This window comes from Lissotriton vulgaris, chromosome 2_1, assembly GCF_964263255.1.
Source record: "Lissotriton vulgaris chromosome 2_1, aLisVul1.2, whole genome shotgun sequence".
NCBI classification, from domain to species: Eukaryota; Metazoa; Chordata; class Amphibia; order Caudata; family Salamandridae; genus Lissotriton; species Lissotriton vulgaris.
The window spans coordinates 1,897,781,869-1,897,807,480 of NC_141687.1; the positions used below are offsets into that span (position 1 = coordinate 1,897,781,869).

The 25,612-nt window shown below is 41.0% G+C and overlaps 1 protein-coding gene across 2 annotated transcripts in view; it reads right to left on the reverse strand.

The window, feature by feature from the left end:
- Window positions 1-25,612, reverse strand: part of MCTP2 (multiple C2 and transmembrane domain containing 2) — an 864,328-nt gene that overhangs the window by 277,620 nt on the left and 561,096 nt on the right. For both annotated transcript variants that reach the window (XM_086958087.1, XM_086958088.1), the window contains 3 exons: window positions 22,794-22,887; window positions 18,962-19,064; window positions 16,635-16,737 (listed from right to left, as the gene is read on the reverse strand). In XM_086958087.1, coding sequence (XP_086814213.1) covers window positions 16,635-16,737; window positions 18,962-19,064; window positions 22,794-22,887 — 300 coding nt within the window. The remainder of the gene's footprint in view (window positions 1-16,634; window positions 16,738-18,961; window positions 19,065-22,793; window positions 22,888-25,612) is intronic.

Below are 25,612 nucleotides of genomic sequence, written 5' to 3' on the forward strand. Positions count from 1 at the left end.
ATGCCAAGGCCAACAGGACAACTCTATCCCAGCCGTCCATGGGTGCTCCGGGGTACACACTTTGTTGTGGATTAGTGCAGAGAAAGGCAAAGGTTTCCGGTTCCACATAAAAACCAGGCAGAAAGAATAGCAGTGAATGTGAGGCATGTCAGGAAAGAAATAGAAAAAATAAACAACAAGCAGCACTTAGGTTCGGTAGTGGAGGCATGATAGTGCCTTAAGATTAGTGCATCGCTAGGCGCGAGACCTAAAAAGGTGAGTATTTAATGCTCTCCCTAAAGTGAGCCGTGTGAAGCAGATTTCAATGTTTTCTGGGAAAGAGTTCTTGGTCTCTGGAAATCACCTTTGCAGATGGTGCTACACCCAGCTTTTCTTTCTGGGATTGTGTCTTGAAAAGAATCCATAAGAGTCAGTACAGATAATGAGTATTTTTTTTTATCAGATTTCTTCTTCTTTGGCTTTCATGCCTGTTTCAAGATTGGACATTGCCTGGGTGGGCTCTTCCTTATGGCTACATGGATAGCTGAATGGTCCCATTTGATTTCCAGTTAGTTGGTAGTGATGGTATATGAAGAAAACATTTTATTAAACTGGAGATGTGAGGGATGTGCAGCCTGTGACTAAGAACTAGTGAACATTAATCAATGTATTTACTTTGATAACATGAAAATATTTTAATTGCCGATTTATGACTTTTTATTTAAGAAGGGTGTTGCTGCTTGTATGCGCTAGCTTGTCATAAAGACATATTGCTATTCACCAGCAGCCCTTAACCCCTGGTGTGCTTTTGACGGCCCCCGGCCGTCCGATGTCACGGTGGACGTGTGCGGAGGACAGCGGAGGGCCATCCGAACTCCACCCTCTCAATAAAACGCCCGCACAGCACGAAAATTCGCGCAGCGCGGAACGGGTTAAAAGCTTATTCGTTTTACTTTGCTGTGTTAATAGCATGTTGTTAGAATAACTGCCTTTGTCATCAGAAAGTAAAGACAGTCACACAAAGGTTTTCTTAACATATTAACTGTTGAGGCAGCACCCCTTCCCAACAGCAGAGCCATTTTGTGTTATCTTGGACATTTCACACTTAAGCCATCATAACCTTTTTCACAAAAGACATCCAGCCATATATGTACCCTTTTCCCCTCAGTATTAGAGATTCTATATGTACAAAGGGTTTGTGGATTCTCATGGATTGATGCAATCCATGAAAATTCATAGATTGTTCAAGAATGCATATTATTTTTTTCCCCTCAAATGTTATCCACAAAAGGTTTTCTGTGATAATATAACCCTCTCACCAGCTTTTAGGAACAATCAGAGATGTGAAAGAACAATTATCACAGTTGTTGCATTTTAGTACGTTCTAGTAGCGTTTTCCTATTCTTTGTGGCTTCTACCCACTTGCAGTCTGGCGTGGAAACAGGTGTGAATCTCATGGGTGAACCAGTAAAGCAATATAATTCTGAAAAGCAGGAACAAATTGAAATTAAGCTAGGGGTCATTTGTGCAGATAACTCATGGATTTCCCAAAGAAACTAAATGTTGAAAGAAAAAAAAAAGAAATTAGGTAGCAAAAAACTGAAACGGGATATTTTCATCTGTAAATGTATGCCCCGAAATTGGATTTACAAAAGTAGCACACTTTTCCATCAGAATTTTCTATTATAGAGATATATAATGTTCCTTAATAGACTAAAAACTCATGATAAACAGAGCCAACAACTGAACAGCAGCTTATAATAATTTGTTAATATGAACCAAATATGCATCAGTTCATATGGTAAATTCTAATAAATGTAAAATGAGTATACAGGAAGCCTATGCATTTTTTAAATTTGTATGAGATAATGAGTTTAGGAATAGTGGTTATTGGTACATCTCCAATTTTTGGGTTTCATATAATAACAGATTCAGAAGACATTTTGCAAAACGTGTTTCTTGCACATTGGCTTAAATCCGAAAGCCAAAAATGGAGCGAAATTCAATTGATAATAACAAATATATTACAATTATGAGTTTCCACACTTTTCCCGAAAAATGGTACCCCACTTTTGTGACTGGGCTTATCAGCAGTGAACCAAATTACAACAGGAGATGCAACAAGGAGAAACTAAAGTAGCCCATCATGGACTCCTGCAACGGACTAGAAATGCTGACCTTTCTGTCACATAAAAATGGAAAAACAGTATTTATGACCGATACTTTGATTTTTGCATGGAATTCTGGTTATGAAAATGTGGTGGGATCCACACAAGACACACAACCATGCATTCCCCTGGACCTCTATATTTCATAAATGTCCAGTTTTGATAGGGTTCCCTGGTTACTGACTTACCCAGCAACCCAATATTGCATTCATTCACCATATTTCTTTTTTTTCCTTGGTAGTCTAGTAAGCTTTCAGTCCTCCTGGTTGGTAGATTGGAGTATGAAGTTTGCCTATCCTGGCACTACACAGTATTCACAAGGAGATGATGGACGAAGTGCTGAAACTTTTCAGACACACACACTCAGTCACAGATCTGGGTTGAATCCATCATCGTTCTTTAACTGACTTTGCCACCTCAGTTCAGACCTAGCTATATGCAAATCAGTCTTAACCCTGTGCCTTATGGGAACAGTCCAGCCCGAACTACTAAGCCAAGTCTTAACTGAAACAGAAACAAGCAATCCTGGGACCGATTTCAAGGTAACATCCCTCATCACCCAGACTAGCTTAAATCCAGTGGCAAAGTAAGCAAGGGATCCATGTCTGGGCACACCCTGCCAACTAAGGATAAACAAAGCAAACACAAGGACATGATGGACAGAGCGCTGTAACTTTTCAGACACCCACCCTCAGTCACATATCTGGGTTGAATCCATCATCGTTCTTTAGCTCACTTCGCCACCTCAGTTCAGTTCCAGTTATATGCAAATCAGTCTTGACCCTGTGCCTCATGGGAAAAATTCAGCCTGAACTGCTAAAGTTAGCAGGGTGTGCCCAGACATGGGTCCCATACTCACTTTAACACTGGATTCCAGCTAATCCAGCTGATGAGGGGTGTTACCCCAAAACCGGTCTCAGGATGCTTGTTTCCAGTCCTGGGAAGACCTGGCTTGGCAGAGCAGTCTGGACTGTTCTCATGAGGCACAGTGTCAAAACTGATTTGCATATGGCTTGGGTGGCGAAGTGAGCTAAAGAACGATGATGGAGTCAACCCAGATCTGTAACTGGGGGCGATTGTCTGAAAAGTTTCAGCACTCCGTCCATTATCTCCTTGTTTTGCTTTGTTCGCCCATTGTTGGCAGGGTACACCCAAACTTGGGCCCCTAGCTCACTTTGCCACTGAATTCAAGCTAGACTGGCTGAAGAGAGGTGTTACCCTGAAACAGGTCCCAGGATGCTGGTTTCTGGTCCAGGAAAGACCTGGCTTGGCAGTTCGGTCTTGACAGTTCCCATGAGGCGCAGGGTCAAGACTGATTTACATATGGCTGGGTCTGAACTGGGGTGGTGAAGTGAGCTAAAGAACGATGATGTATTACAGAAGAACCTAAGTAGGTCACAACTGCTACTGTGTACTGATTTTAAATGGGGGCGACCGGATCGGATCTTTATTCACGATCGCCCGCATATGTTCAAGGATCCTCTTTTGGGCTGGGTGTATGGTGTTGAACTGCATTTTAAAAACCCACACGACTCCATTTTGTGTTGCCATGCTCTCTGCAACTTGGTGCAGAACTGCTTCCCACGTCCCCGTTGAAACTTGCACAACCCTCCCCGCTCCTTGTGCTTGAGTCGATTCCGAGAGGCTGCCTGTGTGCCTCACCACCCCAGTTGTGTCAAAGACTCAGCTACATCCTGTCGACTGTTGGTAACTCAGCCTGTCAAAACTCCTGTGCCCCATGACCACGCCATCTGGTCAAGGAAGCATGAGGCTTTGCCACGTGACAACGCCATCCGATCACGGAAGCACAAGGCTGCACCCTGTGACCACACCATTGAGCAAGGGAGCACAAGGCTGTGGACATTGTGCAATAAGAGACAGATGTCCCCTGGCCACGATTACACCACAAGACTGACGAAGAACTTGTCAAATTAGGAACTAAGCAAAATGTGGAACTGTGTATTGTGTAAATGGGCGTGGCTAGCGCTATAAGTATGTGTGTGCTGCGGATTGAAGCAGCAGTCTCCGTAGAATTGTCTTTGTACCATTCTGGGACCTCTGTCCTTAGCTCGAGCTAATAAATAACTTACTTCCCTCCACGGCTGGTTGTCCTGGTCTCTTTGGTAATGTATGACTTAAACAAGGAGAACCCGTAGATTCTAAGGTGTGCCCTGCACCCCTGGCTTTGACTCTCCTAGTGGGGGAAAGGTCTCCAAAAGCCGGTTCTACAATGGTGCTCCCAATATACCTGCAGCCGTACAGTGACTATGTACTAACTGGTCCTTTAACAAAGTACTTAGTCTGTATGTGATTTGGGGATTACACGTGATGACTTCTCTAGTGATGTTCTCGGTTGTAAGGATTCTCCAATTTTTCTTAAAAATCTGTTCTAGTTTGTGGGAGCTCGAGCTAAAGTCCGTAATCATTCTACAGGTCCCTCTCTTTCATTATTAATAGGTTTGGTGCAGGTTTTGGTAACAAGGAGGCTAGATCTTTCCAAACTGTCAGCTTTTCTCACATGCCCTAGTAAAATACCTTTGGTGTAACCTCTTTTGCAAAGTCTCTCAAGCGTACTTTCCTTCGCTGTCTGGTAATCTCAATCAGTAGTGCAGTTATGCTTGATAGGTAGGAGTTCACTGTATGGGATATTTTTTATCAAAATCCCGGGGGGATGAATCCCTGCATGCAGTATTGAATTCCCTGTGGTGGGCTTCCTATATATTATAGTCGAAAGCTTATTCTCATCTACAGATACCTCCAAATCCAAATAGAAGACACTGGTATTACTGATGTACCTTGAGAAGACCAAGTTTAGGTATTCTGATTTAGGACACTAATGTAGGCGTCAGTCATTGCACGCGTGCCCTTCCACATAATGAATAAATCGTCTATATAACAGGCCCATAGGACCATATTGGTAACCCATTCTTCTAGTTCATCTGCCCAGGCCACGTGCTTCTCCCACCAGCCCACAAAGAGATCCATGTAGCTGAGGGCGAAGCACATGCCCATCGCAATTACTATTATTATTAATTACATTTGTAAGGCGCAACAGGTACCCAAAAAGGGTTTCCTGGCGCCGGCTAGACCAAGAAATAGATGGCAGCTTAATGATTATTGATTAAAAAGCCAGGTTTTTAAGGATTTGCAGAATTGGACATACACTGCTTCATTTCGAATTAAAGTAGGGAGGGAGTTCTATAGGGAGGGACCGAGGTATGCAAACGATCGACCACCCTTCCGGGATAGTTTGACTCTGGGCACAGAGAATTTCCCTTGGGTAGAGGAGCGAAGGCAACGAGGAGGCAGGTAAGGACAGACCAGTGACGGCAGATACTGAGGGGCCACACCGATTTTGTTTTTAAACATGTAGCATTTCTCAACCCTGAGCCCGTGCAGATCCATGCTTTTGTTGGTACAGTACTCCAGCGATTGTAAATATGTTGTTTTCTAAACAAAATATCGTAATTTCTAGCAACATCATATTGTGGTCTCTAAATTTCAACGCTCTTTTGTTAAGAAACCACTTGACTGTTTCCAGACACTCTTCATGATCAATGCAGGTATAAAGAATGTTATGTCAAGTGTGATTAGTTACATCTCCTCCTCCCACTGGATAACATCAATTAATCTAAGGACGTTCTGTGTGTCCTTCACATAAGAGCTAAGATCTTTCACAAAGGGAGATAAAAATGAATCAATATAAACAGAAGTGTTTTCCAATAGGCTGTTTTGAGATGCCACTATTGGTCATCCTGGGGGATTAGTCATGTACTTGTGAACTTGTGGCAGATGATAAAAGGCAGGCAGTACAGGATGTTCACAAAATAAAAGAAATATTCATCCTGTTCTAGCATGCGGTTTCTCCAGGTTAGCAGATGTTTATGAAAACTGTCCACACATTTATCCTAATAAGTTAATTCATTGTTAAGTAGCTGTTGTCATCCTTCAGTTGTCTTAATGACTACTTGTAATATTGGTCTTTCCTAAACAGAACAAGGTTTGATAACAAGGGGATCATCCCTCTTCAGATCTTGTTTCGCCTTCCACTGTCTCACTGGAATGTTGTAGTTCCTATGTTGCTTTTTCGAGTTAATCAGTGCAATTAAATCTCATATAGTTGCTTCGTTGAACACATCAATGGTATCAAAGGGGTTTTGAGGCACAAGTTCTGATTAAAATTTTAAGTCACTCTTCCCACTCTGTTGTGCAATACCAGTTCTAGCCTAGAAGGCAGTAATATTATCTCCAGTCTCAAACATGTTGGATTCTTCCAGTTCCAGCAGTGTCAACAGCTCGTCCAAATCATTACCAGTTAGAATGTCCATGTCTTCAGTAGCCATTGTCCTACATGGAGTTTTAGTTCTGGGATGTCGAAGATGTACTTTTTGCAACTTTAAGTTTCTCACAAATTTAAACAATTCAATGCAAGTCTGCCTGTAGTTGAACTCAGTGGTGGGACAAAATGCCAGGCCTAACTTCAGTACCTGTATCTCATTAGAATTCAACACTCACACAAATTGATAATAGTCTTTTCTTCCAGTGCTCCTGCCATTTTCCTCTTCTCCCCTTGCGACCATATGAGATTTGATTGTACTAAATACCTCGAAAACGCAACATAGGAACTACAATATTCAAGCAAGACAGTGGAAGGCGATATGAAATGAGTTGACAACATGATGTATAATAGGTGAATTTATCTTGTTGGTCCCTCGATTAGAGTTTATTTTCTAATTTTATTTAATTAAAATAATTAGTTTTTTTAGAGGCTGTTCATTCTGCTAGCAGCAAATGTTTGCCCACTGGGACAATCAGAGGGCATTGATGTGTAGACTGATTGCCCATTCAGGGCTTGATTGTAGAAAATTGATAGATGAACTCAAGCTATGTTAGGGGTGACCAATGGCAATGTGTGCCAGAGGCTTGGCTATTTGGTATTAACCAATATATAGGAGATGTCCTGCGTATGTAACAATAGCCGAAGGATGACTATCCATGGTATAAGAATTGAGTATTATTCTTCCTTGCATTTCATTTCTTCATCTACTGTTTTTCTTCCTCCCTTTTTTCGCTCATGTGATCTATTCAATCAGCAACTTTAATGTATATTTGTACACCATGATTTGCAAGTGATACATTTATATATCAGAAAACCGTATGTTAGTATTTGTTACTTCACTGCAATATGGCTGCAATTTTTACGGAGTATTCTCAGACTTGTTGTGCCTTCTTTTGTTTTCATGAAATGTATTGCACATTCACGTACAATCAAATGATTCAAAATGTGAAAAATATTTGATTTACACTTACACTGAGGAAGGCGATGTGCCGAAACGTGTCTGCCAGTGCGGATGACTGGCCAATAAACAAATTCTTTAATCCTGGACCCGGGAGCCTGCACAATCGCAAATGGCAGGTGTATTCTAACGTATTGCGGCTCACCACCGCGGGAGTGGCACCTGAGACGAAAGGTGTGGCGGTGGGTGAAAATCGTGTGCTTCGATATATATATTATATATAATATATATATTTATATAAAATATGTACATATAGAATTCTATTTTGCATGTCTCCCATGGAAATATAATTACAGAGAAGGCAATGAGATATGCAAATTTTCCTTCCTTCTGGTACATAAAAGGGCTTCAGGGGTGTCATGCAGACTTGGTGTCTCTCCCATTCGCTAAGACTAAATCATGTTTTGTACTGAACAATAGCAAAATATGTGAGTTACATTGATGAATCTATCTGCATCAGTTTATCTTTTAATCTGATGGACCTTCAAGTGTGTTCAAATTTGGCTTAGGAGGCGGAGGAAGTCTTATTAACTTGGTGAGAGATGATTAATAGGATGACAGAGACCTCATGCGGCAGACCTTGTGAAACCAGCAATGGAGGTGAGGGGGGTGAGGGGGAGGAGAGGCAGGGGTGATGGGTAGAGATTGGGAAAGGTGGAGACTCTGGGAGAATGAGATTTTTTCGTACATTATGCCCAGTGAGTGGTGAATTGAAATTAAATTTGAATGGACATTAATGTAAATGTATCACCCACTTGGCCAGTGCGTTTCTCGGTTGTTCATGGTTGTTCATTAAAAATGTGAATAAAGAATACAAAAAAAAGTGTGTATGTTTTTCTATGCTCTTACAGTTAAATGCAAATAGGTGCTCTATATTTGTGGGCTTGTGTGCCCAAATCTTAGTGCGGAGTAATGTGCAGACCTCTGAATTGGTGCGCATCAGCATGCCAAACTGTGCCGATTAATAGTTATATCTTGTGACGTTTTTCGTTAAGGCATTTGTCTCTTTGAGCATATTTAGAGTGTGGATTTTGGTATAGGTAGGCAGACCTGCGTCTTGGCAATTTATTTTTCAGTTTCTGAAGATGAGGAGATGTGTTTGTGGTCATTTCTGTCTGAGGAAGTCACGAGTATGTGATTTTAAAAAAAGTAATCCGTTCTTCACTTGGCGAAGCGAATGCTCTTCTTTTCTGCCACAATAGCACCTGTGTGTGATTTGTGTGTAAGGATGTATGCCATTAACCCCATGAAGGAGCATTTATGTGAGTTTTTAGGGTGTGTATTGGTTCGCACCTGTGTGCATGTGAGACCCTTTCCATACATAGGTACACACAAATGGATAGATTGGATATGATCCAGATGCATTATTTGACTTTACGTGAAGTGTGTGAGTGTAGTAAGGGGTTATTTTTTATATTTGGGTACACAACGTGATTGTGGCTGCATTTCTACACATCTATACAACGCAGAACCCCGTAGACAGCGGATCAATACTACATCCACCCGGTACTCTTCGCAACAGGCCATTAAAGAAATATTACTGACAGTGGACCTTCACACTATCAATCAGGATCAGCTCCTTGTGTTTCCATAAAGAAAAACTTAAGGAAAATGCACTGGATATTAACCACAGTACTGACTTTACCATTGCCAGAAACAGTGATTACAAGGAAAACGCTGATGACTGGTATGGCCTAGAGACCGATGAACAAAACAAGTTTTTTTCCCAATTCAATTGGACCATTTACCACAAGGGGCATAAATAATAAGCTGCACAAAGTTAAACAGACCAGGCAACAGGCAATAATAGAAATACGAAATCTTAACTAGAAACCAACGTGGAACCAAAACTGATTCTCTATCAAGAGAAATAATTCCCATCATTTTCTTAGGGGCAATGGCATTTAACCCCTGCTTGTGACAGCAAATTTTTGGTCTTGATAAAGGTGGTAATGACCAAGTGAACCCACCGAAACGCGTTGACGCATATATTGGTATAATTCAAGCCTCCAACACCAAAATTGATATGCTGATGCAATAGCAATACAATACCGGTGTGTCTATAACAGAGCCAGAATATACAATTGTATTCAACAAATTAATGTTGTACTTGTTCTGTCTTTTCAATTGTGCAGGTCAAAATTGTTTGTATTATTTTAAATGTGTTTTAGATTAGGGATCTAGATCAGTTGAATTCTCAATTGTGTATTTAAGTTTTTCAAAAATAAATGAATTTTTTAATTAATTACTTGTTTCTGTTGTTTGTACGTATGACATTGTAAGGTTGGTATGAAATCTCTGCTTAACCCTTTTCCAAGGGAATCTTCATTTTTCGGCTGCATTTCTAGGCCAAGAGGCTGTGTCTTGCACACAGATTATCTCCCTGCTTACATATACACACACAAGGTGTGTGCTGTGTCGGTGCGTTTGTGAGTGACTCCATGCCTTGGGCTCATCCAGAAAAAAATGCAAGCCATTGCTGTTTGGTCAAGTCCTTCCCTCTCCTACTCCACCTGACCCTGATGATCACAGGACCTCAGATACATCTACTGGCTACACTTTATTGGAAAAAAGGGGGTAGAAGGTGAGGAAATCAAACAGCAATGAACTCTGCTGAAAACAAACAGTAAAAACGTCACAGTATAAAAAAGCACTCACCAATGGCTCTGAACAAAATTAAATAAATACAAAATTGTAGGGAGATGAATGCTTCCAATCAAAATGTACAACATGCAAACACGATTCATAAGGTCTTAAAGGGCCACTAAACTCTATTTATTTCACCGAAAGTGACCTAATAAGTTCATGTTCCTTTCATCAAAATGGCACGTAAAACCTGTCTAAACACAAGACCTGGGAATGGAAATGAATAGTAAATTAAGTGCATCTGCTTGTACCAACACCCTTGTTCCTGGTCTCTTCAAAGATGCTTGGGAAAGGCTTACAGACTCGAGGAAAACTCCCAATTTAACTTCCTCTCGCTGTGAGCCCACACAGGCAGCAGGCTGATCCCACAGTAAATTTGGCAGTCAGGGCTTCTGTAGCAGCACAGCTGTGTAGGCCTCTCTTTCAGTAGCATTTGGGAAATGAGGATTTTGGGAGGAATTAAAACAAGATCAAAAACAGCACGCAAGTCAGTAACGTTGGGAGCGTTGCCATGTTTCTTGTTATCACCCAGGATTCTTTGCTTGAAGTTTACTTCAATTCAGTTTCTAGTTGTAAATCAACTCGGTCGGCAGCCCACACTGTGTGCAACCAGACCAGAACCAATAAAAACAGGGACAAAGGGTGGAGGGTAAGAAACAACACTACAATTAAAGGTCTCTTTTATATAGAAATCCAAATAACCGTGAAAGAAAATTTTACAAGGCTCTTGAAATCAGCTCAACGTTTTGGGCTATTATTTGTGGTAGCCATTTTATTACTTCAATATGTGTATAATTCAATTTCTGAACACCTTCAGAACAGCTAACCAAGAGAATGTATGTTGTACTGTAATTTGGTCTACAAATGTATTACTTCCAAGCTTTTACATTTTCGGTTAAAGTGTACTTTCTGAAGTCACTGAAAGAGGCCAAGACATGCACCACAACTTCAACACACCACAAACACTGCGTGCACATCTTCCAGGCCTTGATGTCCAGTGCTACCTGAAGCTAAACTCAACCAAGACAGTATTCCTATTATTTGCCAAGAATAAACAAACAAGATAAAGTGCAAACCTTGCTCAATGATTTGAATACTGATGGCTTTTGAATCCCAGCTCTCACCAAGTGTCCCTTGGATTCACCGTGGACACCAACCACACCCTCAAGGAATACATTTCCAAAAAACAAAGGCAGCCTGGTACCAACTCTCTCTTCTAAAAAAAAGTCAAACCATTTCATCCAGAAAGGGAGTTCAGAACTGCTGTTCAAGCCCTCGTACTCTTGCTTCTGGATGGTGGTAATTCCCTTCTCCACGGCCGACCAGACTCTACACAGGGTACCCCATATCTGCATTCTACACTCTGCAGCAGGTCTCATCCAGGGCCTGGAGACATATGATCATATTATGCCCATCTTGATAGAACTCCATTGTCTAACTTTGCGGGCCCGCATTATCTTCAAAAACCAGCTGCATCATTTAGAAAGGTCAGTAATTCACAATGGGGTGACCCAGTATCCCTCAGAACCTGGGCGCAAGTATAAAGTATACAAATGGTTCTGTCGCTTGTGTACTATTTCTTTATGTTGCACTGAATCCTAAACAATATATACATTTCAAAGCATTTTCATCGAGGAAGAAAGAATATATACATTTTGAAGTGATTTCATATAGGGAAAAAAAAGAGAATATAAATCCAAACAATCTGGGGTAAAAACATGTTTTACTTTTCTAAATTATTTTCATTTATAATTACCCTGATTTCAAATATGAGAAGGCTGTACAACATACATAATGGCGATCAAATGTGAAGAAAGGTGAAGCTCAGTGATTTTTGTGAAGGTGTCAAAATATACAGTGGTGTTTAAAAGGGGGGACAAGGAGGGGAAATTGGCCAGTAATATAGGATTTTCAGGAACTTCTGAGGACCTCATCCGTTGGTCTTCTCACAGAGTCCTTAGTGCTGGTCCAAAGTATTGGACTGTCGACGTTTCAACCCTGGGTAAGCCCTCTTGAAGGCTCAGAGTGGGTCTTCATCAGAACTGGGAAGGGCGTGGGGGGGTGACCGCCTCAACGGGTGCCCAGTTGGGCGCAGCCAGGTGGGGTTAAGGCAGAGCCACTGGTTGGTCTGTAGCTGGTACGAGGTATTAATTCCCTTGTTTGTTAAGTCTTTAAATCATGGAAGTTGCCTGTTATGGTGCAAGCATTTCATTAGCGAGGATGCTGATCAAAGATGGCATGCATCCGCATGTAACAGTTTCGGGCAATCAAGGCCCAGAGGTGCCCATCTGGCTCAGGGACGGTCGAGCTCAAAACAGTCTAGGACCTCACCAATTCCCATGGTCTATTTGCCCAAATGTAGTCTGTTGATGCCTCAGTTAGCAGGTACTACAATTCCAATATTAGCTGGACAGCTGGACCACAACCAAAAGCAAACCGTTGGTATTTTCATCGATGGCCTGACTTTGCATTCCCCAGCAGAATTTCGCCTTTGGGGCAGAGAAAGTCTAGGGGAGGGACACTAATGTCGCCAGTACACCAATAACACCTTGCCAAAACAACAATGTTGTGCATCGTTTTCTCCTTCAGGAATGGAGTTGGTTATTTAGTGTACTGCGAGTACACATGATTATAGATTTAAAGTTTTCACACCTAGCTATACTTCCAGCATATTTAGTGCAAAGTGAACATTAGTAATTGAAGCAGACAGATCTGTATAAACCTCCAACACGGACCTCCCCATCACCTCAGCCCAAAACAAGACAAACACATACCATTCACTGTAAACAAACACAGTTCTTGTGATAAACACTGGAACATGAAGTAATGTACGTAGTGCAACCTGATGATTTTTCCTAGTATCGAGGTGCGTCAGAAAAGTCCCCTTCTTTCAGTGTCTCTCACATTTACAGTTGATTGGGCAAATATGCAGTTTCTCTTTACAAAATGTACATCTGAAACCACAATGGTTTGGGGTATGTTGTTCATTAAGGTATTTAATATTGCTGGAGCCAGTTGTGCTGGCAGGGAGCAGATGAAAAGGAGATGTAGCATTAGTGCCAGAGCTAGGACTTTGAAACTGAGGAACCAGGTTTGAGCCGTGGCTCAACATCATGTTATGACAGGCAAATCACTTAATTTCCCCGTGCCTACAAAAATGAATTTGTCCTTGTGCAATGCAACTGGTGGTCGTGTAAAGCACTCCAATATCTTCAGGTCGTGTTAGTGCTAAATAATTACAGCAAAAAATGAAATAAAATGGATCAGTTTGCCTGTGCCCTACTGAGAGAATGTCTGCAACCATGGTACATGACTTCCATCTCCTTGACAAGGGAAGAGTCTAGAATTGAGATCTATATTACTCCCAATAATCAAAACAGCGAATACTAGTCATTTCAATCTGTTATCTGTATGCTGTACACAGACTGTTGTGGAAGATGCATTGACCCACCAAAAAGCTGTGTGGGCATAGAGTACTTTCTGCAAGTCATTTGGGCAGTTTGATCCTTTCCTCTTCTTTCCAAGTACAACACCTAAGATGGCAGCAGCTGCAGTAACTTACCAAGCTACTCTATTAATGTTTGCGCTCATTTTCCATTTCCATGTAGGTGCCATGACCTGCAGGTGGAAAGCGGCTGATAACAAGGAAGCTCCCTCAGGCATCAGTGAATCAGGATAAAGAAGGGGGTGTACCAGCTACTTTGACCATAAAGTGACAGAGGTCTTAGTAGGGACAGGACAGGAGGATGAGATGGGCGAGAAGTTAAGCCCAAGAGCTCTAATGCAGGTGTATTTACAGACAATGATAATTCAGAACATGCAGTTCTTGCTACACCTCTAGAAACAGCCACGCGGCTAAGCCCACCTAATGCTTCAGCTCCTTTGCTCTGAGTAACACTGCCTTAGACCCAGAAGATGGGCAAACAACATTGGAATGCGACAGGAGTGAGTAGGAATGCACTTTCACCATCCTTCTGAGGGACCAATAAGAGTTTATTTTCAAAAATGTTTCAAGTTCCCTCGCCTTACAAAGGCTCCCTCTTTAACTACTCCCCCTTCCTCCTCCCACCACCACAAGATTAACTATGCCATCTTTCTTCTATTCTGACATCACAACTGAGTGTTTTTTCTTATTTTTCGCACATAATATATATAAAGCGGTCAGTCTTTCCTTTCTGTAAACTTTTGCATACAACCACTTAAGGAGACTGTGTTGTACTCTGAACCAAATAAAGTGAGCTTTCGAAAACAGTTCATCTTAATTGCATTTGTTTAGGTACAACAAAAAACAACATTAGTAAGCAGTAAGCCCCATAAAAAATTACAATAAAAACATCATACCTTATTAATTCAATACAATAAAAAATATATATTCAAGCTAACACCCAACCAAGTTATAATAAAACTATCAATAGCATCATAAAGTTATCTTATCCAGAAACTAAAAAATATGTTAACCACCAAAGGAGAAAGTAAACAATGGCATTTTGAAATGATGTTAGCAATCATAACGGACACATTTGCCCACTCAGATCAATAGGAGAAGTCACAGCAGAGAGGCAGGAATGAAGACTGCATGATTTTGTGATGTATTAACAGTGATTTCTAAGAAAATCACTGGACTAGCATGTTGCTGATTACTACTCGTTAAATCATGACATTTTACAGCCACTGAAAGAGGTTTAATCTTATTATCTAATAGTGCTTTTAGGACCTCTCTTCTTCTCATATGGACTAACCCTGGACCAACACAGAAAATATGGGCCACTCTTTTAGAATCAGGCTGCATATTTTGTATAACTTATTCCACTTCCCATTGGTTGCACCCATACTGATGTTACCCCACTAGGTGGAGCTGCCTCAAAAAATACCTCATGAACCCATACCTAACCTTCGGGGACAAAGGAGTTTGTAAGTATTTTGTACAGATAATTGTTCATAACATGAGGTCAGATCTTTACAGCACTTTAAGCACGACTGAGCATCAGTATGATATATGGGATCCTGCAATCCATGTATAAAAGGTAGTCTCTAATTTTCTTACTAAAGTCAAATCGGGACAATTCTAGTTACCTGTCAAAAAAATGATGTTGTTGATAAACTAAAATAAGTTGCGCCCTGACCTTATGAAGGAACTTGCCCTTCAGCATCGTTCCTATATATGGGCATGGAACTCCTCAGTGACTGGCAGTAGACTTACAATGCAGGCAGGGGGTACTTTATCCGATATATATTTATCGATCCTTTTTTTAACCTTATTTATCATTGTAAAATCCTCCCAGATATCATGCAAATTATATTCATTAAGAAGTGACTCTAAATGATAGTACTTTATGACATTACTTTAATTCCTGGAAGAACCATTCATCAAATTGCAAGGGGGTGTTGTGCTGGAAGATAATAGTATATAGACACAACTGATTTGACAGTCTGCCCACAGAAGTACCGTCGTACCTGTAATCCAAGTAGTACCCGCTTTGGGGTCAATAAGAAATGAATCAGTGCTCGCCTCAGGGTCAATAAGAAATGAAAAGTGTTAGTCTAATATATTTACTTATTATTTTAACTGGCCCTTTTAAGGTGGGAAGGCGCACATTAAAGTGGCTTTTAAGTAGCTTCTTACTTACACTGCTACAGCAGTCAAGCGTGAACCAGCTGTCAGACCACCATATTTCCTATTAAAGTAATTTAGTTCATTAGTTACTTCTGCTACTTTTTTCTTAAGATGTTCAGGATGTAATTTCCATGCTAAGGATTTTGAAATATAAATAGTAATATACGGCACATGGGTAATCTCACTGTTCGCTGATCATAATTTTTCTTACATCTATTTTACCAAAGATTAATATATTCGTTTTGTTGAGTTGTACTTTAAGGTAATTACCCTTGTTATATATCTGTAAGTTATCTAATAGTCTATTCAGTAGATAGTGTCACCGGAGAAACAGTAACATTTGCCAAAAAGAAACAATAACCAAGGCCCAGTGAAATAATAGTCAAGAGTAACAGGATGGGTAGTCTAGAATTTTTTTTAAAAACATGGCAGAGTGATAGATGCCACCTGACTGGGAAACAACACTGATTCAGTGAGCCATAGAAAATGGAGCATTGATGGAGGGACACAGAAACATTGACCCAGTGAAACAATATAGGGAACAACTGGTACATAAGCACCAGCATTATCACTGCAGTTCAGGAAATATTTCTCACATAGAAAACTACTTTTCCACTTTCAATTTTTTTAGTGTAAAGCATGCCCTGGCAGCGGTGAGCACTTTACAGAGAAACAACAATAATCCAAACTTTGCATTGTATTATTAAAGGATTTATTTGTTATAATCAGCATTTCTATTTAGACAGGACGTTTACTGCTGAATGGGTAAGTATTAAAGAAACATATAAACAAAAAGGAAGACTTTGGCACTGTAACTAAGGGAGTAAACAGCAGAACGAGATTTCTAGCCAAAGACTGGGGCTAGTGCTGCTGCTCAGCAGCTGCATAAAACGAACACTGCAAACCAGAGGAAGCAATCTATTCACTTACCGACAGCAAAGGGATGGTAACTTTCCCAAGAAAGTCAGGTGGTCTATCTGCATCGTCATCAAAGACTGTCACTTCCAGCACATCATGGATGTCCTTAATAGGGCTAGAATTGAAGCACAACGTATGCTGTAATACAAACACATTCACAGTCTTTTCCTCAAAGTATTCAACTAATTAATCAGCATTCCCTCTGTGTATAAAACTCTCACTTAATTAAGATCAAAAATTAAATCGAAACAAATGTATTCCCAGATCTTCCATCACACCCCTTACAAGGAGCTAAACAATATTTACCCGGCAAGTTGATGGGTATTATCGTATGAATGTCTAAGAAAAATCTGCTGTGAATGAGCAGTATGTATGTCTAAAAAATAAAAAAGAGACAAGGCATCTTCTTTTTCAATATTTAAGCAAGCCAACTCGAGATTCCCAGATTGAGGTATGGCGGTCATTCTCAGCAGCCTCCCTACTCCAATAGGTGTTTCAGTAAAGGTTTACTGTAAACGTTATCACATTTCATGATCACTTCTGGTAATGTAACACTGCTTCAGAAAACAAGAACTTCACACCTTATGTGGGGAATGGCACGAATTAGAAATTAATATTTCATTTGTCAAGCAGAGGAACCCTGAATTTTGAAGGTGTATCTGGCAAAACTCACAAACAGTAAAATTACTTCTGGGTCCCACTTGCTTATACTGAAGTGGTTAATGCTCTGGACGAGCAAGTGATAGGGCTCCTACGGCCATGGCTGGGAATCCTCCATCTCTCTTTTTCTCACAGGCAGATCCCATCAAATGCAGGTTAAACTGAAATTAGGCACTGGATTGTAGTAATGTCACATGAATGTTGACTGAGGGAATATTTCTCTATGATTTCCTATTACACACATTGTTCATCTGTGACAGTATGTGGCATTACCTCTACTCCAAGGTCCACAGACTGCTCGGGTCTGTATTTTGGGAGATGTTTATTACACTTTGCCTCTGCTGCTAATGGTGATTTACATATGCATTAAGTGTCAATGTTTGTTAATGCAAAGTGCCTGAAGTGACTACCTATATGAAAACATTGCCAGGCTACTGCGATATCCAACCATGTTTATCCCTATTATATGTGATTTTCTAATGGCCATTCTACCAAAAAACTCTAAAGCTATGGCAAGAGCCACTAAGCTCAACAAGAAGACAACCAGCACCATTATTGGGCCAATGAGCACCGACAACGGCTCTCCTGCAAGAAGTCACTTCAGTGGCTTGGCTATCCCACCAAATAAAGGGTCAAAACCAAGGATGTGTACCTTCTGTGGAAAGCTCTCTATGGTTGTACGCACTCCTCATTTTCCAATGTGCTGACGATGCAGGAGGGCAAAAGATGTATGATGGAAGAGTAGATTTACGAGGCAAAACTGAGTGTTCAAGGCTACTCCACAGTGACACTCACTTCCCATATTGATCAGCCTTATAGAACACTTTCTTTGCAATCCAGAAAAGACCTAAAAGCACATCTGTTATGACAGGTCTTTGTAGCTCATCCAAGCAGAATATCCTCTAAAGCAGCAATTTCCTTGCAGAATATATGGTCTCTGATGCAGTGCTCTCTATCCAACCTCCTGCAACCTACTTCTCCCCTCTCCTACAAAGCATATCGTCAATCACTCTATTTATAAACCACAGGACATAGCTGATGGACTTCTGGAAAGAATTTCTTCAAAGTACCGCAAACAAAATATTAATAGATAGGTTGAGACATAATTCAATGAAAAGGTCTAGTGGAACCATGAAATGAGAAAAGAAAACACTCTATGCACACTGTCTCAACTGATTCCTTAACAGCACGCTAAACAACCGGTAAACGCCCACTTTTCCATTTTTTATGATGCAATAACATTACCAAAAAATTTCCTAGAATTAAGTTCCCTTTGTTGCAGCTCAATGCTACTAAATATCTATGCAAAAGAAAACACTTAAAGGAACTTTTCGACATCACTTTATTTTGTCGTCCAATGGCACATCAGGAAACACATAGAGTATATATATATATTGCACAATCCTAATGCTCATTTAAATAAATACTTGGAAAGCTTCACCGTGAGATATGTATCAAAGTGTATGAGTTTCGTGGTGAATGCAATAAAACAATTCAATTGTTTAGAGACGAGTCTTTCACCAATCGTTTTGAGCACATACAGCACACAATGCCTATGTCCTTCCATCGTTCTCCGACAATCAGATATACAGGTGGGTTGCTCTGCGAATACTTAAGAAACGGCAACAACATCCTGGAGGAGTGTTTATAGCAAGTGGTTAAAAATTCTGTTCACTTACAAAGTGAAAACTTTGTTCCACTCCGGGTTGAGGTTTTTGTAAACCGTATGCGTCTGTAGTCTGTCATTGCCCACCTCCAAGACGCAGAAAGGGTCGCTTTTGCCTGAAAGAATAAAAGAAAACATGTCAAATGTCCCTATAAGTCTTTCTCTCGGAAACGGATATATTTGTCCGCACCCAATAAATGCCAATGCTAGATGGTGCGTACATTCGTTTAAGAACAATATCTTCTGCAGCGATAGCTCTATCAAACCTAAAATGCGAATCTAAAAGTCTGATTTAAGTCAGGCATAATAAAAAGTACATTTACTCTGACGGCCCTTACATGTGTATGTAAACTACACGGTACCTTTCCAAGTCAGCAGCGAATGCACAGAAAAAATCGCGAAGGCCCTACTCAAAATGCAAAGTGGTATATGACAAAAACGATTCCACCCTGTAATTTTGTGTTCTGAACACGGTTTTTTGGTCAGTGAGCAAATGCAATCTTGACGAATAACATTCATATGTATAACAACTATTCAATGAGGCAAAAAAGTCATTCCACATTGACAAAACTATTATCTGGAACCGCAAAATCTCAATAGCAGCGAATCACACGGAACTTGAGCAGGGGTAGGAAGGGGGCGAAGGGTATCATTAAACAGAAAATGCCCTGTCATAGTCTCCACATGTAGAGATGTGGAAATAGCTCTCTAAGCACCTTTCCACGTCGCTGTGAAGTCCCCAAAATAGACTGCGAGGCGACCATGCCTTGTGGCCCCCAGCTACTGTTAAACTGCAAAACAACTCGGGTAAATGACTATTATTGTGGCGCTTGATCATTCATTTGCTGCACAGGTTTACAAGTTTAAACATTTCTCTTTGTCCCTAGCTATGCTGTGATCCTTAATGTGTAATGCATTTTGCTGGAGTTGTAGCAATGTTCTGCTGAGGGTCTGAGCTGACCTTGAACTAAGAGCAATCATTGTCCTCTGGGTAGGTCCACTGTCAGGGTCGTTACTAAGGCTCCGGGACGGGTGTGCTTTTAGTGCATTAGAGGAAGGAAGAGGACTAAGAAGGAAACAGAACAAGCATCAATGATGTGTCTTGTAAATTAAAGCACACATCCATTGAGGTCGCAGTGTTCATAAAATGTTCATGATTTTGTAAAGCGCTTATACCAAAGTAGGCATCTTGGCGCTAGTGACAGACATTAAGCGCTGTCAATATTATAGTCTGATAAAAAGCAATCCAAACATTAGACGAGTACAGGACAATTATTCTAAAGAAAAGAGTAAATCTTTGCTAAATTTCAAAAGGTTGGGTTAGGATCGAAGGTGTTCAGGCAGCACATTCCACCATTTTGAAAAAGGATACAAGCTAACACATTTGGTTGTGCTATATGGGGTGCAATATAAAACGTTATGCTTATGTTAGATCTTTCTACCACTCACATTTGCATCAAACCTGTAACAACGGTGCACTATTTTCAACTGTATGAGTACCCACAGTTCACAGTATCCGGGTTAGCAGTGGGACTATGGCCATTTCAGTGAGGAGTATTCTACCGTGAATTCAGACCTTTCAAAAGCAAAGTGGCTCCTTAGAGTTGATTGGGTGGTGGTGGTGGGGAGGGGGATATCTCAATATTTTAATGCCATCTAGAAAAGCGGTTTGTCCTAGGGAAAAAGTTAAATCGGTCGATGCACACCAATGTATCATTTACATACAGAGTTTTTGACAAATGTTGCAGTTTGATGAAGTCCAGAAAATGTATGGCTGTCACAGATTTCCAAGACAAATGTAGAATTGTTTATAAATGCATAAAAATTAGATCTGCTCAATAGATAGGCAAAACCACATCAGATGAGAATTCTGACTTTCCTATTTGGAGCACTGAGTACTGGGCCTTTTGGGAACATTGTACAATGTATCACGCTTTGGTCGTCTTAGACTACTGGGCATGCATTTCCCAAAGATGAGAGAGCAAAATAGAGGTGATGTTAGTACATTAGAGGTGGTGACGCAGCATGTTCTGTGTGGTGGGAGCCAGAGAGCACAGTCTCCGTAAGCACTTATGATAATATAATATCTCTCTTCGTTAGAGCAATTTCACGAGTAGGCTTGAGGTTCTAAAAAGATAGGTAGGTCTCCAGTGAGTGCTAAACAAATGACCTCATACAATTAATGACATTATAATACAAATCCCTTACTCAGTACCCTGTTGCTCAAGCAGTTTTACTTTTATGCCAAAGTTCGATACCACTTAGGGAGTAGATAGCTGCGACTGTAATGCCGCACACCACAGCATGGCACATGAACTTTTACAAATGAGCCATCTTTGGAAACAACAAGCCACACCAGCATAAATACAGTGAACAATGCAACATTAAATGATATTAAAAAGTGAGAACATACATAATTCATTAACGAAAACTATTGAAAACGTGATCAATTAACATATGATTAAATATTTTGCTACATTAGATCCAAAATGCTACGTTAATTAGTAACTTAGTAAAATATGTTAAAACAATGTTGATTACAGTGAATGTCTGGTTTTACATTATTATAGACAGTCTTCAACTAAAAAGATGAGGCTAAGTCAAGATATCCGAGCGGTTGTGCAGATGGCACTGCCTGTGCTCTCTGGAGTTCGCATCCCTGGGATGGACGTAGGAGTCACACATGATGGGTGCAATGCCAAAAAAAGGGGTGACTAGTGCCGTGGCCGAAACAGGGACTTTGGACTGCCTGAAGCAATGTGCAGGTGTGGAACCCCCTGCCTCACAGCTCTTCGCACCCTCACAATAGCCATGTACTGCTCAGAGACCTTTGTTTGGCAACTTTATTACTGGTGCTGATGCGTGCTCAGCACCTACCATGAGATTAAAGGAGAAAAGACAAAAGTCTCCTGTAACAAGAACTCCCCAGGCATTAGAATGAAGTCCTGGGAGATCAGTATTATTACTGAGAGCTCATGTGATCCCCTCCCAAGTGAAAGGAAAGATCTCCCCTCTGCGGAACTGGGGGAGTCATCTAGGACTCCTACTCAAAGGAGTGGATAAGGAGTCATCATGATGACTCCTGGATGAGAGGATGCAAGTGACGCTGGAAGTGACATTAGAGAGGGAACAACGTCAGAGTAATGGGTACAGACAGATCGATTCACATCAATCGCTTGAAATCCCCGCAATGAGCGGGTTCATATCAGTTGTCATCTCATTGTCCTTTCTTTATTTTCAGGACAGTCATTATTTTGCACGGATGTAGACGGAGTGGCATCATGGGTACCCACAGCTGAAGAAGAGCTGGTGACTCCACTGAAGGACAAAAGGTTACATTTAGCCAGTCCTTACTTTTCAGCTAACAGCACAAAGCATGCTGGGGTATCTTGGTTGTACTTCTAACAGGAAAGGGTAAACTACAAGTCTTGGCCGGAACACCCTGCCTATGAGCAGTAAGGAGAGGGCACAGGTATGGGTCCAGTCAAAGTTAAGGTGCTGGCAACATCAGTGCATCAGAGTCCGGATGCTACCTATGCCATGCCTGCACTGTGCATGGGGGATGCTCACGCTGCTTCTGGTCTTGCTGTACCTCCTGTGTGTAAATGTAACTTACAAAGACACTGGTGATGGTGTAGCTGATGTGCAGGAAGCTTGCTCTGCTGCTGTGTACACCTCATATCTTACTCTGGGTATTAGGTGAAGTTTGCACCGCCACTGCAGGTGTACCTCTTCAAATGTGTGCAAGAGATCCTAACACTGCTGCTGTTCTTGCAGTACCAGCACAGGGTAAGTCTATTAACGCTTCAAAACAACGAAGAAGAGAATAGGCTAACAGTGATTACCTGAAAAATCTGCAGCCAACAGATCTTCTGCTTTTAAAACTTTCACTTGCAGAAAGCCAATGTCCCTCATATTCTGGAAGGAGTTCTTAAGACACTGAAATATAAAAAGGTCCATTAGATACGTCATTCATGGATCTAACCTACCTGGATTACCGTGCACTATAGTAGGAGGGATTGCCTCTAAATGCAGGAAGGAAAATTCCTTGGAAAAAGATTCCCTTGTGTAACTTATAATGCCTAAACGTGCACACACCTAAAGGCTATTTACTCATATTTGTTGGCTATAGTAAACAATGTGTGGATTATTACTGAGTGCTACTTCTACAAATATGGACATTCCAAGAGCCTAGGTGAAGTATTGGGGTTCAACAGGTTAACACAATGACATAAAATCAAAAAGTCACGTGCAATTAGAACGCATTACACAAGTTTCTCCTTGCAAACCTGTATTTTTTCACTTGATGGCCCACCCGTTTGGCATATTGCTGGCTAAACACATACTGTTTCACTGTGCAGTAGATCTGAATGTCTTTTCACAATGACTGAGATATAAAGTCCGTTGTACTTCATTTAAAATCGAACCTGCCAACCTGAATATAGGGTGGTGACTACCAATGTTTATTTCCTTAAAATGAGCAGTGGGCTTGTTCCGCGACTGCTTTCTTGCCAGCCTTTTACATACGGTAGAGCACAGATGCATTCGGCTATGCTGTTCATTGGTTGTATGACAAAAGTAAGGGCACAGAGTAGACAGTCCTGGTCCTCTTGCCGGCATCTGATTTTTTGGCTATTCCTGCTCCTCTGTGTTATAATAATGCTCTTGCTATTTATTACCCATGATGAGAGGTGCTTTAAGTCATAGCCTGTGTAAAGCAGCTCACTAGTCGTTAAGATGCAAATGCTGTTAGTAAGAGAATATGCCTTACTGAACTATTTAAGGATCTACCCAAAACAAAGATCTCTCGTTGTTAAATAATAATGTAAATAATCTATCGAAAGATGCTCTTAGATAAAAAATAAATGAGTAAACAAAAAATACTACATTTATTTGGAAGAAAAAACAAACATTCTTTCTAAAGCACAACTAAGAAATGAAGTGGTAGGGCTGACACCCAAAGGTAAAAGTAAAAGAAAGAAAAGAAAGGAAAAGGCACACATAAACATACAGACCCCCTCCAAACCCCATCGAAGAAAACAGACTTAAAAAGCAATAACACTTATGTGAAATATTTAGTTCTTTGGGTCCTATCGAACATGAACGGCAACCATTGATGATCAAGTGTTATCGGAACCATTGAATAATTTATTTTCTTTGTATTACATATTATCAAACCAATCCTGTGATTTGTAGAAGGCCAAGCACATTTAATTTGCATGGGAGGAATTTATTTCTCAATAAGGTAAATACCGAACCCTATATCAGGGCCGCTGAAAAAACAAAATAATATGTTAAATTTGAGCAATTCTTCAAACTGTCAGTTCTATGCTTACAGATGATGGTCCCACATTGAAGGAAAGCACAGACAGGACATTGACAGAATAATCAGATTTGGAACCAACAGATTTGTATTTGTAAGACAATAACAGAAATCAGATACCCTGACGAAGGTTAATTTCTCCTCCGATTGAATACATCCATTTACACTGCGATGGCAGGGCATTGTTGAGCCTCTCAATTGGTTAAAACTCCCACAAGAACTAACATTATGGTAATTGTTCTGGTCTGTTCATCATGACCTTTGCATTTACAAATTTTATGTAAGTGGCAAGTGAATGAATGAATGAATACCCTCTTCTATAGCGCATGGCTACTCTTGAGCATCCCAGCGCTGTAAGACCAAGGGACAAGGAAGACACTATTGAAACAAGTGCGTCTTTAAACGCTTCCTGAAAGCGAGGTGGTTAGACTCGTGCCTGATGTCATCTGGGAGTGCGTTCCATTCTTTAGCTGCGTGCACAGAAAGCCGGCGGCCACCCATCTGGGCCAGCTTTATCCTGGGGACTACCAACAAGTTCCGCTGGTTGGATCTCAGAGATCTCACTGATTGATGGCAACGAAAGAGGGGATCCAAAATCGGGGGGCCAGCACCATGGATGGACTTATGCGCCAAGCACAGGGTTTTGAAAGTAATCCTTCCCTTGATGGGTAGCCAGTGAAGAAATTGAAGTGCGGCTTTCGCTGAGCATCTTTTGGGGACTTTCATAAGCAGCCGAGCAGCACAGTTCTGCACAGATTGCAGAATTTTTATGGTGCCGACTGGAGCCCCCATATAGACGGCATTTGCATAATCCAGCCGCGACATAATCAGCGACTGGACCAGCAATCGTCTGGCTTCGAATGGCAAGAGATCTAGCACTTTTTTTAAGACTCTCAGCAGCCCATAGCAGGTTGCGGCTACCTTTTTAGCCTGATAGTGAAAACCAAGGGAGGAATCTAGCCAGATCCCCAGGCTTTTTATATGGGTCTTAGGTGCTGGGGGGGGGTCCTAAGCAGTGAGGCCACCAAGGGTCCAAGTTAATTGGGGCTTTGTAGCCCAGAAGCATAATGTCCGTTTTGGTCCCATTTAGCTTCAAAAAGGAGGAGGTCATCCATTCCAGAACCTTGGTGAGACACGGGGTCAGATTGTTGATCCCCTGATTTACGGCATCGTTCCTCACCAAGGATACAACCAGCTGCGTGTCATCGGCGTAGGTAACAAGTTGGATTCCCCAGGGAAGAACCACCTCAGCCAAAGGTCTCATATAGATATTAAATAGAGTAGGGCTGAGGGAAGATCCCTGGGGAAGGCCGTGATTCAGTTGCAGCTGGCTGGATGACA